This window comes from Amblyomma maculatum, chromosome 8 (assembly GCF_055883805.1).
Source record: "Amblyomma maculatum isolate TAMU_Amacu chromosome 8, ASM5588380v1, whole genome shotgun sequence".
Lineage (NCBI taxonomy): Eukaryota > Metazoa > Arthropoda > Arachnida > Ixodida > Ixodidae > Amblyomma > Amblyomma maculatum.
The window spans coordinates 119,920,750-119,934,768 of NC_139351.1; the positions used below are offsets into that span (position 1 = coordinate 119,920,750).

The window sequence follows — 14,019 nt, forward strand, 5'->3', positions numbered from 1 at the left end:
AGAAGAGACGAGATGATATAAACATGCAGCAACCCCGTTCGTCTGTACTCGTAGTAGATCTCTAAGTGCCCGGCAGGCATATCTCAACATATAGCCAATCAGCGCATCCGAGCACGGCGGATGAGAGGAGAACACGTTCGTAAGCTAACAGCTGAAAAGACAGTCTCCTTTTTGGACGAGCACGGCGGGAGACAGCTCGGACAGCGGCTTCGAAACTGAACTACACTAGAGGCAATGTTCCTGCTATAGGTTTCTTTCACTGCTTCCCGACGTGCTCGGCTCGATCTTTATATTGTTTTATTATTTACACTAATAGGAGGATGTTAATCCAGCTACCAGTGCCGCTCTCGGCACCTGCAAACTTGGCCATGTCGCGTGGTCTCATGGCGTCATACACCTCGACGATCAATCGGCGATCCGCTATGTCACTCGCCACCTGCCAAAGCTCCTGCCCAATCAGCCATATCGAGAGGCTTTGCGAGGCCACACAACCCGACAGCCAGTCGGTGCTCGGTAATGTACTATCAAAGCACCTGCCTACTGGAACAAGTTATGAATTCACACAACCAGCCAACCAATCAATCATCGCTAGGCTATATTATCTGGTACCTGCCACCTGACTGAGCAAATCTTGCAAATCAGGACACTGTTACTTATACTGTTATATCTGTTTTTTAACAGCAATAAATACTGTTAATAAATACTATGTTTCCGGAATCCTGGCAACGCATACGAAAACCTGTCACACCATGCTTGAGAGAGAGAGAGAGAGAGAGAGAGAGTGATAAACAACGTTTATTGCCAAAAGAGTAATTAAGGCATGTCGGCCTGGCGTGGCCCCCAGGTGGGGGCGACGCTCTGGGCCCACGAGACAAGCGTCAGCTGCGTCTTCTTGTCTGAGCACGTAAGAAGTTGGTCCTAGCTCTCCTCGGAGGGAGCTAGCAGTAAAGTACGACGGGGTGGTCTCAAGGGGGCCTCGGCGAAGGCCTCTAGATCAGCGGAGCCGCCCGCCCGGTTTGTTAGACCTCGGGCTAGTCGGTCGACCCCTTCGTTCCCAGGGTTCCCCGCGCTTGAGACTAATGCAAAAAGCGCAAGGCTACGTCTAATGCCGATAGGCCTCACCTCGTGAGTATTTGTCATTTACCAAGAAGAAGATAAAGAGGAAGCAAACAGCCGTCGTACGTCACGGCCTCGTGCTTCTCCCTCGCCGGCACTGCCTCGGAACCGAACATGGGCTGGCGCGTGGAGTGTCTCGCGCCTACCAGTGAAGAAAGCATCACCCCGTGGACGACCGATAGCGCGCAGTGGACCAAACTGCGCCTTTACCTACGACCTGGATCTTGACCAGGTCAGTAGACACACCTTTCAAATGTTATCTCGATTAGCGACTTGCACCTGCACGTCGCTAGAGCCCATGTAGCCAAGCTGCGCGGACTTGTGATCGCGGGTTTGTGTTTAGATGGGCCGTGTCAGCAGACTCTGTGATCTTCATGCTGAGGAAGGGCAGGACGCGGTAGCATCACGCCTCCACTGCGTGCAGACCCGCCATGGGTTAGCCAAATGGGGGGGAAGGCTGAATTCTTCACTTGTCACCTTCCCTGAGCTGGATAGAAAACCGTGGCTATAGGCCACTTAAGTCGTTAAATGCCCGTTTTTTGGCACAGCGGAATCCTCGACAGCATAATCTTGAGCTATAGGGATGAGAGGAAAGGCTCTGTCCGCAGGCCAGAGTTTATTTACAGGAGGACTTTGCCCCAGTAAATACTTATTTTTGTCGGCATGTTGAGCTGCGCACTGTCTCCCCGTCACCACAAGATATGTTAATTTTTTGCTCTCCAGCCGTCGCTGCCGTGTTGTCTTCCTCTTGAAGTATAAGCAAGCCCACAGTCTCCCAGGCCTCACCGCACGTTTCCTTTCTTTTTTTCTTTTTTACTCTTCAGGCGCCTTTACCTCGTCCTCCTTGAAGTTAAGCAAGCCCCCGTTCCGATTTCTGTGCTGTTGAGGTTTTCCCAGTCAAATCGGGAGTCGAAGCAGGCGCTACGTAAAGCGCGCGTCCCTCATTTTTCGAACAGGCGGCTGCGGCAGCCGCACTTGAGTAGAGACAAGATGCAAGAGTACGCGCTGAGTCTTTTTAATGCGCGGTGAATACCAATATTCATCTTATGTTTTTTCTGCTCTACTTTACCGTATAACTCCGAAAGATTTAGCTCCTCCTCTGAGTGCGATAAGATCTGAAGCAAGCTTTGCGAATGCGGTATGCGGTATGCAAGCGCAGCTCGGTTGCATTTTTTAGTACACTTACTCTCCTGCTGCAATCACAATTGTTCAAGCTTTGCGCAGTAGCCGGTCAAGTAGCATACGTTGCACTCTTCGTGATACACGATGGGCGACTCATGACGCGTAATTTGAAGCTCGTCTACCTTCTGCGCGCGCAGACCCGCCTTGCTCTTCGCCTAGCTTCACACCCCTGACACTGAATGGACCTGTTCCGTGGCAGACAGCTTATGTTGAAGGATGGCACAAGCATCTCGGCCGACGCAGCCCTGCGCAACAAGCGGATCATCTGCATCTACTTCTCAGCCCAGTGGTGCCCGCCCTGCTGCGTCTTCACTCCCTTGCTGGCCCAAGCCTACCGGGATGCCAAGCAACATGGACTCCCTATCGAGGTACATGTCCCATTCAGCTTCGCCATTGACTTCTTTGATCACAAAAGTCTAATCCTGCCGCATGCTATGGGCTCAGGTTGTTAACATGATTAATGGCTCAATATACTGAAACGGCACCGTTCACGCAGGCACGCGCGAGGAACGCAGAGACGGGGTGGAAAGCTTGTAGTCTCGGTGCCAACTGTTTTATTTTCTTTTATGAGCCGGCCCCTTCTCGAGTAGCTGGTCGTTTTCGGTCGGCTACGGTTGGCTACGTTCCGCTAGTAGCGCCCTGGCTTAGTTACTGCATAACGTGAGGGACTACACGAAAACATTTAAAGCACCGCTCTCACTAAACCCTACTAACGTTTCTGTCGTGTCAACTCCCAAACCAAGGATCGTGAGTTCGATTCTAGACTGATTATTCAGATTTGCTCGGCTGTGAAACCACCTACTTCTGAATGTACCCTAGTTTGGTTAGGTTTATAGGGTTAACGTCCCAAGGCGACTCAAGCTCTGAGGGACGTTGTAATAAAGTCTCCGAAAATTTAGACCACCTGAGGTTCTTTAACGTGCACTGACATAGCGCGTGCAGCACACGGACACCTTACTGTTCGGCTTCATCGAAAATTGACCGCCGTGATCAGGATGAAACCCGTGTCCTTTTGGTCAGTACAGTTAAGCTTCCCAACCACTGAGCCACCGTAACGGCGTGAGTGCTTACGTGTAACCTAACCTGAACCACCGGTGTCACCAGCGACCCTAGCTTCAGACGTCGAACATCCTGTTATAATGCAAGTGTGATGTTCGCCACACAGAAAGTGGTCGAACAGTGAGAGCAGTTATTCGAGAACCCTCCCTATCAAAAATGCCGGAACTGAGGCTACTGTTAAGATATGAAGAGGTGTATATCGTTGCAACGTTTGCACACGAGTTTCATCAAAATAGGAGCTACTGTCACTGCCCAGAACCCACGAATGTCGTTACTTAAGCTGTCGTTACCTAATGACTTTGTCTCGTGCTTAAGCCCACGACGTTTCTGAATAAAATACAGCACCACACTGCATATCCGTTACGCCTATTATCGAACCGTACACCATCGTACGGCTTCAATGCTTGGCTTCGTATGAGTTGCGTTGGACAGCAACAGGGGCGCCAGGGCGGGACAGACTCCGTCACAGTAGGGAATTGACTTGGCTAGGACCTTTCTGGTCCACCTGGCAAAAAAGGGAAGCCTCAGTACCAATCCAATCCAATCCTTTGTTTAGCACCTATCCGCACAGCACAAACCAAACCGTAGGACTTTGCGTTTTTTACGTTCGAACACGCGTCATACTTTCCGAATTCCTGAGAAGTACAGCTTGTTATTTTATGGAATATTCTATGCTTGATTTCCTTGAGCATAACAAAACATTATTGTGTTCACTTCATTTAAAATTTAAAGTAGCAGAGAGGAGGGGGGGGGGGGGGCGCTCATGATTGACGGATGCCTACCGGCGTGATTGCGTCGTGGCCGACAGACAACCTGCACATGCTTTTCTTCTCACCGCAGGTCGTGTTCATTTCTCAGAACCGAACTGCGGAGGAAATGCAGGACGACTTGAAGAACCACCACGCAGAATGGCTTTCGCTCCCCCACGGCGATAATTTGCAGGCGTAAGTGACCCGCTCCGTAGTTACTTTGTTCACTGAACTTCTTCTTCTGTATCAGATACAAGCATATGTGCGACCACGGGCAGCAATTGGCCACTCAACTTACAAGCCACGGCCATGTTTTTGGCTAAGGACTAAACCAATGTGACGGCCCAGAGAGCGAGAGAAGAGCAGCATTACCTCTACACACTCTTTCAATTCACGTTATGTTGTGCAGCCTCCCTTCGGCCGATAGTGGAGCCCTCCACCACAGCCGCTCAATGGAAGATCACTTAGTCCTGGTGCTCAATGGAAGATCACTTAGTCCGCCTCCATTGAGCGGCTGTGTTTTTACTGTAGGGCCTCGTTCAATTCTTCCTTCATCCCGCGGCTGTCGGCTCCTCTGAGAACGAAGCACAAAACGGACCCCACATGTAAAGCCCTCATATAAAGCCCAAATATAAAGCCCCGCTTTATCCAAGCCGTATGAATGTGCCTGTGTGGCCTAGAGGTGATGTCAGTGCAACGATCCTGGCAGGCTGATTTTGCATGGTAACGTCAGGCAACCCTACGCCCAGTTAGTGCACAGTCATGTCCATTGATCGCAATGATGCTGATTTTTCACTCACAACGCTATCGCCGGCGCCAACACAAGATTTTCTGCGAACGGGGCACTTCGACGCTATCGTGTTAAAATAATGGATTGTGAATTGGTTTATCGCAGGTCGCTCAAGGCTCGCTACAAGGTGGCTGGCATACCGACGCTGGTGGTCCTCAAGGGATTGGATGGCGCGCTCATCTGCGCCAACGGCAGGGCCGACATCCAGACGAAAGGCAGCCAAGCTTTCAAGGACTGGCTCACTTGCATATGAACCACGAATAAATGCAATAATTAGGGCGTTCGTTAATGACCAGCTCGAGCTAACAAGGCATTTTATCAACCTTCCGATACTCTGAGACATAGTGTACGGCTTAACTCGGTCAGATGTTATATATGCATATATGGCAGGTTCAGAACAGAGCATGAAAAAATATATATTTTACGTACGCCGTCCAGATTTTAAACGTCAACGCAAGAAATCGTGCGCAATCTATACAGAGCCGAAATTATTCGGCTTCCTTGTGTTTTGTGCATGGCATTCTTACGGACCCGCCTTTGCACATACCTCAGTATGTCAGACCACGGCCGGTCTCGAGGGAGAGAGAAACGCGCTCTCCCTCGTGACCGGCCGTGGTCAGACCTTCGTGCGTTTCAGACTCGACAAACCGACGCTTAGCTTTTTAAGGTGAAAGCTTTACAAGGTTTTATGTTGGCACCGGAAGTGTCCGCAAAATGTATCGTCCGATGTGACATCACCAGTCAGTAATTACATCAAAGGTTCTCGGTCAAGCATATCCCTCCCCCCCCCCAAATGTAGATAAAAATGATACTCCCACTCCCGAGGAATATGCACCCGGAGCATAAAAATTACGAGGACTTTAGCGACTAAAGTAGTTAGAGGCGAAAGCCTGAGTGCCGCACTCTGCTGCGCAACTGGCACTAATTAGTAATTTACGTTAATAAATGATTGAGAAAATATTTATTCATTATCTGGTTAATTATTGAATCACTTAGTCATTAATTGGTAATTCATTATTTAGCAATTGATTATTGATTGACCTATGGCCATATAAGGCACGCATTCGCACATACTGTGGTACTGTTCTGTGATTGGTCGAGACCTCTATGACGTCATCCCGCTTCGGCCAACCAGAACGCCGGAAAAGCGGGATACATTTTGTCCACGACAGTATGAGCCATTAAAGGCTTTCACCTTAATACCGCGAGAAGGTCCAAAAGAGCCGAAACACTCGCGAAACGTTTTGTTAAGATGGAACCTGAAAAGGAATGAGCGCGGCTAGAGGGAAGTCTGGCGCGGCGGTTGCCACGGTAGTTAACGGACCGGGTGCCTCCGCGTCGGCAGCCACTATTCTTAGACGCATAAAGAGACGACCGAGGAAGTTGCTAAAGCGCTTGCTTGCGTTGGACCAGCGATAGCAAGACAGCCATCTGCAATTTATTAAAAGGCACAATCTCACCGGAAACGGCGTGAATCCTGGAGGGACGAGGGTTGGATTGAGGGCTGAACCGTAAGGTCAGACTTATATGAACCCCAGCGCACGCGTGGGCTCCTGGCAACGAGGCGGCAGACTAACTGTTAGCGAGCACTTCTTGCTGACTGTGGAGCCGCCAGATTGCCAGCACCTGGACGAACGTTGTTGCGACTGAAGGAAGAAGGAAAAGAAAATGCACGGGACTGCTACTGGCTCTCTAGCTGAGCCACCTCCACTGCCTGATTGATTGATTTATAGGAAGGGAAAGGCGCGGTAACCGTCTCACTTGTTTTCTGTGGACACCTCAACCGCGTCATAAGAAAAGGGAGGAAGGCGGGAGTGAAAGTGGAAAGAGAAAAAGAGCCGTAGTGGAGGGCTACGGGGTAATTTCGACCACCTGGGGATCTTTAACGTGCGCTGACATCGCACAGCACATGGACGCCTCTTCGTTTCGCCTCCATCGAAACGCAGCCGCCGAGGTCGGGTTCGAACCCGGGTACTCCGACGGGCGTCTTACCACTGCACCACCCCGGCGGGGCCCCTCCGCTGCCTCGTGCGGACATAAGAGAAAATAGAGAAGAAAAAAGAAGAGAGAGAGAGAGAAAGACGCACGTCGTAACTGCCGTCCTCCACTATCGAAACGATAGCGCGTGTAATAACGGCCTACAACAGATAAAAATATGGTGGCAGGCTAGCCCCCGTCGCAATCGCCAGTGACCTACCTGTCCCAACCCCGTAGGGCCAGGATCAGCCACCCCTCTCTCTGGACTAACGTGCCCGAACCTACTCCGAAATCGTTGAAAATTAGATTGGCAAGGAAACTGGTGCCACTAACGGATCGAAAATTAAACAATAGAGAAGCGACCGCTTGACGACGCCTCCAAGCTGCAAATTTCTTTAACACGGTCTCAGCGTCCTACGTCCAACCGGATAGTATCTGTCACACTTGTTTCTATGGGCATCTGAAGTAGTAAGAGAAGGGAGCCATTTAAACGATTTTTGAGGAATGTGCAGCTCAAAGCACATCTACAACTTTGGCGATCTCAAAGACTCCATGGTGCGTGTGCAGTTAGTTTGTAGGACTTAGGACAAGAAGTTGCGCAACAGGCTGTTGCGTGAGAATGACTTGACAGTCGAAAAAGCCATTTATTTCTATAAAGCTGCTGAGGCCGCCACTAGTCAGGCGCGAGTCTGGGAACTGGCAGGAATGGCACCGGAGGTTGGCGCAGTCGAAGGAAAGTTTGACGAGCCGGCTCGGGGCAAGACTGCGGCAGTGCAAACTCTGCGGCAGCTGTCCCCAATCGAGAAAATGTCCGGCATGGGGCAAGTGCGCGTTGTGCCGAAAGCCGAACCATTTCGCGGCGTACTGCAGAGCGAGAAGTGTTCAAGAAGTGTAGTGCCCTGAAGAAGCCACGGGCGACGATTTTGAAATATTAGACTTGCACATAGCAGGCGTCGTCAGCTCGGACGATTGGATCTTTCCTGTCAAAGTTGACGCAGATAACTGCACACGAAAGTCGACACGGGAGTCCAGGCAAATTTGTTGCCGTTGACCGGAGACTCAAGCGAAAGCCACCGTTGCGCCCCAGCCAAGCTGTTCTTTGTTTCAGTGTACAGAGGCAACGGTATACAACATGTTGGTACTACAGTGACGCCTCTTCAAGTGGGCGCGAAACGTGAACCGTTGGTTTTTTACGTGGCGAAGAGCAGACAGGCATTGCTTGGCCTTAAGGCATGTGAGAAATTCGGTTTCATAGCACGCATCCGGTCAGTGTCACTTGAGGAGGGAATTAACAAGCAGTGGATTATTGAAGAATTTCCCGCTCTATTCCGCGGCTTAGGGTGTACGAGGCGAAATACAGGATCAGCATGGAAGACGACCAGCGCTGCCCTCGAGGCGGGTGCCACACGCACAAAGAGCCCCTGCTCCAGAAACTGGACCGCATGGAAGCGGAGGGGATTATAACCAGGATGCAGGACCAAACTGATTAGGTAAGCCCGCTTGTCATCGTAACTAAGAAAGATGGGAGATTAACATCGCGCATGGACCCATGGCATGTGAATGAGAGTATCCGAAGCGAGCACTACGAGCTAACCTTAATAGAGGACATCGAGGCAGATCTGGTGGAAGCCAGGTATTTTAGCAAACTGGATGCTAATAGAGGCTTTTATCAGCTACCTCTAGACTATACGTCCTGCATTTGCACGTTTAGCATACCGTTTGGCAGGTATCGATTCCTGAGGCGTCCATTTGGAATGGGTTCAGCGCTAGAGGCTTTTCAGAAAGCCATGAGTGATACCCTGGACAACCTCCTAGGAGTGCGGTCTATATAATGACGTTTTGGTGTGGGCAACAAACAGGGAGGAGCATGACGCTCCACTGAAAGTGACGCTCAAAGCATTGAGACTGCAGGCTTTACTCTCAACCTGGAGAAGGTCGCTGACAAGATCAAGTTCCTAGACGATGTGCTCTCTAAAGAAGGAACGACACGATCCGGACTTGCCTTGTCAGATGGAGGGAAGGGTGCACTGGGTGCATCCCTCCTGTGAGGGTACAGACCTCAACCAACAACCATGATCATCCTACGGCAACCCCGGGCAAGGCCCCCCACACCACAGGGGTGGGGAGGTTTTTGTTTCGGGAGGGGGGAGGGGGGTTGTGTCCCTGTAGCAAATGCAGACTATCTCCGGTACACTATAGAAACATTGAGCTCCTTTGCTTAAAACGTCATACTCTGGACAGTGCCCCTTTAAAGCGTGTGAAAATAAATGTTTTCCCATCCATCCATCACCGGTGTTCTATACACGTGGTTCTACAATTGCTTTACAGAAAAGGAAAGACGCGGCATATGTCACTCGCGGAATCCCGCTGACACATCTCTCGGACAACACAGCAACGCTTAGGCTTACATACTTCTCCAGTGCAGATTCTGAAATGATCTCGGAAACTTTTATCGCTAAATTTGGAACTTCCTTAAATTGAATGAGGTATATCTGAGTCACTTAATTTGATTCTTTCAATTACACAGTGTAGCGGTATCCAGAAAGCTGCGGGGCAGCGTTTGGCTGCCGAGTATTGAGTGCCGACTAATTTCCTGCCATTTGCCAATTGTTCGCTGAGTCTTTGGTCAACAATTAATCACCGTAATCGGCACCCAACCAGGACCTCCCGTTTGGGCCTGCGTTAGCTGGCCGACATAGCGGCTGTCGAGTTCTGCTCAGTCATGGAGGAAGGCAACAACTTAGGAGAGGCCCTTGCCCTTCCCAATGCATTGTAGAAAGAGCGGCGGAAGTGACGTCAAAATTTGGGGTTAGCCAAATCGGGCCATTAGGAACGGCATCGCTGTTGCTATGAAGACTTGGGCCACTAGCAAAAACGTTGCTAAGGGCCCGAGGTACGTGAGCATCGCGGAGATAGAAAATGCGGGGATAAAGGAGGAGGAGAGATATTGCAGCGTCCGGTCGCGGCGCGGCTATGCCGGCTTCAAAACAGTGACGTCAGGGCATCTCCTAAGTTCTTTCCTTCCTCCATGTGCCCAGTCGTTTACCAACGGTCGGCCATTGGCCAATTTCAGTTGGGCAGGCATTGAAGCACGACTAAAACTAGCCGCCTGCGCATTGGCGAAATTTAGGAAGCACCGCTCAAGAAAGTCAGTTAAAAAAACAGCGTTCTGATGAAAAATAAGAGAAACGAAAACAATGTTGCATATTCCGCGCCTTTGGATAGCCCCAGAGACGTAAAATTTGAATTTGAAGATGAAAGTATTCTACCTAAAAAAAAAAAAAAAAACGGCGGCTCCATGTGCACCGAAACTCAACCAGGGCGAGCCCACTTCAGGAAATATTTCCGAAGACGCGGCTTTTCGAGTGCGTTGTGGAGAGGGGCTCTGGCGCATATAAGACCAGGCGCGAATCTAGGTCACTGCCCCACAAGGTCCGTTTTATAAACACTGAGCAGTTGGATAGAGGCCAATAGCAGCAGCACACTGATCACGTACATCGACAGCGAACGGACTCCGCGGTAGCGTGGCCGAGCGGTCTAAAGGCACGCTCACACTAGCGGGAAAACGCGCAACGCTGGACGTTCTCCGCGCGCCGCTTCCCGCAGAAACCGGTTTTTTTCCCGCAGGCTGACTTGTTTGACATTCCGCGGAGCGATGGGGTCGGGAGCTATTTTTCCCGTCCCGCAGAACGGAGTAGCCAATCGGAGCGGAGCGCAGACCGTGACGTCACTCCAAGTTCAATGACTCCCGGCGGCGGCTGTGCGGGCGACGGGAACATCGCTGGTGTCGCTTGAGTAGCCCGCTCACTTGTGCACGAGAAAAGCGCGTGCTTTCCCTTCGCTCTTGTCACGTGACTACTCTTTCTCGCTCCGCTCGCCTTCGCCTCCTCTACATTCCACGACAGACGCAGCGGGAAAACGGGCGTAGTGTGAGCGTCCTTCCGAGGAGCTGCGACGCTGCGGCGCCATGAACGTTGCGCCGCTGCGGGAAGTTTCCCGCTAGTGTGAGCCTGGCTTAAGGCGCTGGTTTAAGGCACCAGTCTCTTCGGGGGCGTGGGTTCGAATCCCACCGCTGCCAAACTTTTCGTTCCCCGGGATGCACCTTTGAAATATATACCTTTTTTTGTTAAATCTCTCATCGGCAATGAGAGAGCTGATGCATGTGCCGCAACAGCCTGTAATGCCAAAATACAGCAAGTTAACATACCACATACAGATATCTTAAAATCCATTCAGAGAAAACTAGAAGTCAGATGGAAGGCTTCATGGAATAATGAAATCAACAAGAAACTACATCTCGTCAAACCCCTCGTCGAGGAGTGGAAATTATGTTATCAAAAACGCATCATTGAAGTTAATTAACACATAACTTCATTCTCAAGAAAGAAGACAAACCTCTATGTGAGGGATGCGGAGAGGAACTAACAATAAATCACATATTCCTTTCATGCACTAAGCTTGAGAAATTAAGGAAACAGTACTTTAAACGTTTTTACAATGAACAAATCCCGTTTCATCCTAGCCTGCTTTTGGGAGAAGATGCACTGGTAGAAACTTCTCACGTTTTTAAATTCATAAAAGAGGCAAAGCTCCTAAGCAAACTTTAAAAGTTCTCATCTACAAAATAAAAACACCTTGCTCTTGGCGCACGATAGCCTGAGTTGCTTATGTGCCAAAAAACCCAACACAACAAATTTTTTTTGTGGCAAATTAACTATAAACTTGAACTACTCTAATCATTTTCTTCGTTAAAGGTTTAAAAATGAAGGGGGGAAGGAAGGATACGCAATGAATGGCTTACACATGGCCTATAGGACGCCATGCACTAGGAACTAGGCGATGCCACCAGCATCAAAAAGCACTCTCGAAGCCAAAGCCTGCGAAGACAAGATGACGCAGAGTGATATCATTCTGCACCAATCGCTGAGGTTAAAAAAAAAAAAAACTCAGATCTGTGTTTTGAAAGTATGTCCATGATACCTGTCACGACTATCTCTACCTCGGCCTGGCAGCCACTCACTGGCGCCTAACGACACAATATGGTTGCCAAAGTCACCACTACACGATCGAGGTTGTCCGAACATAAGATCAGAGTCCTGACGTCGTATATTTAAGGCGTTTCAAGATGTCCTCTCTCCGGGTATGGTGCTCTAGAATACTATGCTCCAGGCACTAATCTTCGGTTATCTTGCGACTGCAATATAATGTATGGAAGAAAGTGTAGGAGCGGGCTGCAGAGATGCTGGTTGGCGGACGTGGTAATGATGTTTTGCGCATACGCTCGCAGCGGCTAGCACAGGGCGTAGTTAGCTGTATGTAGTTAAGAAATTATTTGCAATGCTGTAGCTATGATCACGTGACTTGGCCGCCATCTTGAATCTGCGAGCAACAGAGAAATGGGCGAGAAACCGGCAAATGTAAGTAGTAAGAGCGCACGCTTTTAAAAACTTGATAGTCCAAACATGGACATAGCCGATCACACTTGTATAGAGTGCTTATGCGATGCTGTGCAGATATGAAATTAACGAAAGCTCCATCCATTTCCTGATAAATGCTCTCCAGTGTAGTCGCAGTGTCATGAAAACCACACTGAACCGCATTCATAGCCCACAGAAAAGCAGCTGCGTATAAGATTCCAGTTAATTTCCTCCACAGCACAAAGCTCGGGTGCTCTAGACCAGTGTGACCGACTGTAAAACAGATAGTACAGCTGTGCTTCACAGAAGCGTTTAATTACTAACATATTTTAAATACTGTAATAAGTACTTATAAAAGGACCTTGAAATCCTTCTCGCTGTAATATTCTAATGCAGAAAATCCATAGAGGTGGTATTGGTGAGTGTTAGAGTCAAATTTGAAAGTTTTGTGTGGCTCCAATCATTTAAAAGTAATTTTTTAAAAATGCTCCTGGCGACCACTCGCACTTATTTGCGAGTGGTCAAACCTCCCAAATGGCGTCTATGGGGCTTGCTGGGTGCACCCACTCATTGGAAACTCCCAAGCTACGCAAGCGGAATGGGACGGGGTGGGGCGCTGTCGTGACTTTTTTCTTGCATGCCAGTGCGGGTTTGGTTGGCAGAGAGAAGCACCATTTTCGATTGCCCATATGTTCGATGCTAATGAAGGTAGCTTAAAAATCTTTGTGTTGCGGAGACAATTGATGAGATACCTATTGCTAGTGTGCATTGTCTATTTTTACTAAATAGCTTTTCATTGGCCCTTTGATATGAGAAGTACGTCCAAGTAGGCATCTTTTTCAGCTGGACATAAAACTTTCATGCAGCAAATGCAATAAAAAAAGAGACGCAAAATATTCTACATTGCAACACGGCATGCTATATAAAAGGTACCAAAAAATGCACTTTCTAAAGTAGACCTTCGATCAGTGCAGGGCAATCGCACGCGCACTGTTCTTGCCATTGTATGCAGCAACGTGAGAGGGGAAAACCACTCTCGTGGCTGGCAAAAGACTTTAGCAGCACCACCACTATTGGGGAGCAAGGATAAGCAGCCTGCAGCCGTCATGTGCTAGAACTTTTCAAAAGGGCTGAAAGAAGTTTCAATGCTGCGAGAATGCGAAACTAATCAACTGCATGCATAATCTCATTACTACGAACACCACATTAATGAATTTTTCCAATTAATGATTTTTTTAAGAATCCCCGGCAGATTTGCTACGTTTTCAATGGAAAACTATTTCAGAATTACGAATTTCAAAATACCGTATATTTCAGAATAATGAACGTATTTTATTTCTTCTATAATTTCGAAACATCAGTATTACAAATTCAGCTAAAATTAACAGCGCGACAGCTTGCAACTCTCGCGTGAAACAGAAACCGCCGTTTCTGTGTGTACGGTCCGTGGGCAGTAGCTATCATCATCAGCACATCTAGTACCAGCTCCTAGCGCCACCACAAAGCTATGGTTTATTACTCAGTAGCCAGCAGGCCTAGCCGCCTGCGTTTTTTTCTTGTGTCGTACGCGGGTCGGTCGTTTGTGCGATCACGCATGCTGTTTGTTTTTTTTTGCTGCGAATTACTTTATTGCGAAGTTTGTGCGAGAGCGATGATATTAGTCAGCGAAGAGCCAAGAAGATAGGAAAGCAGCCACTTTCACTGCAAGAAATCAACGCAGGGAAAAAGT

The 14,019-nt window shown here is 49.0% G+C and overlaps 1 protein-coding gene across 2 annotated transcripts; it reads left to right on the forward strand.

Annotated features, from left to right (window-relative positions):
* The first annotated feature begins 1,237 nt into the window (after positions 1 to 1,237).
* Positions 1,238 to 5,174, forward strand: LOC146182332 (nucleoredoxin-like protein 2). 2 transcript variants are annotated; one of them, XM_084575985.1, is made up of 4 exons: positions 1,238 to 1,348; positions 2,436 to 2,666; positions 4,198 to 4,301; positions 5,002 to 5,174. In XM_084575985.1, the coding sequence occupies exons 2-4, from the start codon at positions 2,478 to 2,480 to the stop codon at positions 5,147 to 5,149; spliced, it is 441 nt and encodes a 146-aa protein (XP_084432111.1). In that variant the 5' UTR covers positions 1,238 to 1,348; positions 2,436 to 2,477; the 3' UTR covers positions 5,150 to 5,174. The 2 variants fall into 2 exon arrangements, with proteins under 2 accessions (XP_084432111.1, XP_084432112.1); XM_084575986.1 differs by lacking the exon at positions 1,238 to 1,348 and having other exon boundaries at positions 2,238 to 2,666.
* The last annotated feature ends 8,845 nt before the right edge of the window (positions 5,175 to 14,019 follow it).

What these genes read in the sequence shown, in the direction of transcription:
- LOC146182332 (XM_084575985.1), top strand. Translation starts at nt 2,478, where the DNA reads ATGGACCTGTTCCGTGGCAGACAGCTTATGTTGAAGGATGGCACAAGC. An exon ending in AACATGGACTCCCTATCGAG is followed by an intron (nt 2,667 to 4,197) that starts GTACATGTCCCA and finishes TTCTCACCGCAG; the next exon opens with GTCGTGTTCATTTCTCAGAA. An exon ending in CACGGCGATAATTTGCAGGC is followed by an intron (nt 4,302 to 5,001) that starts GTAAGTGACCCG and finishes GGTTTATCGCAG; the next exon opens with GTCGCTCAAGGCTCGCTACA.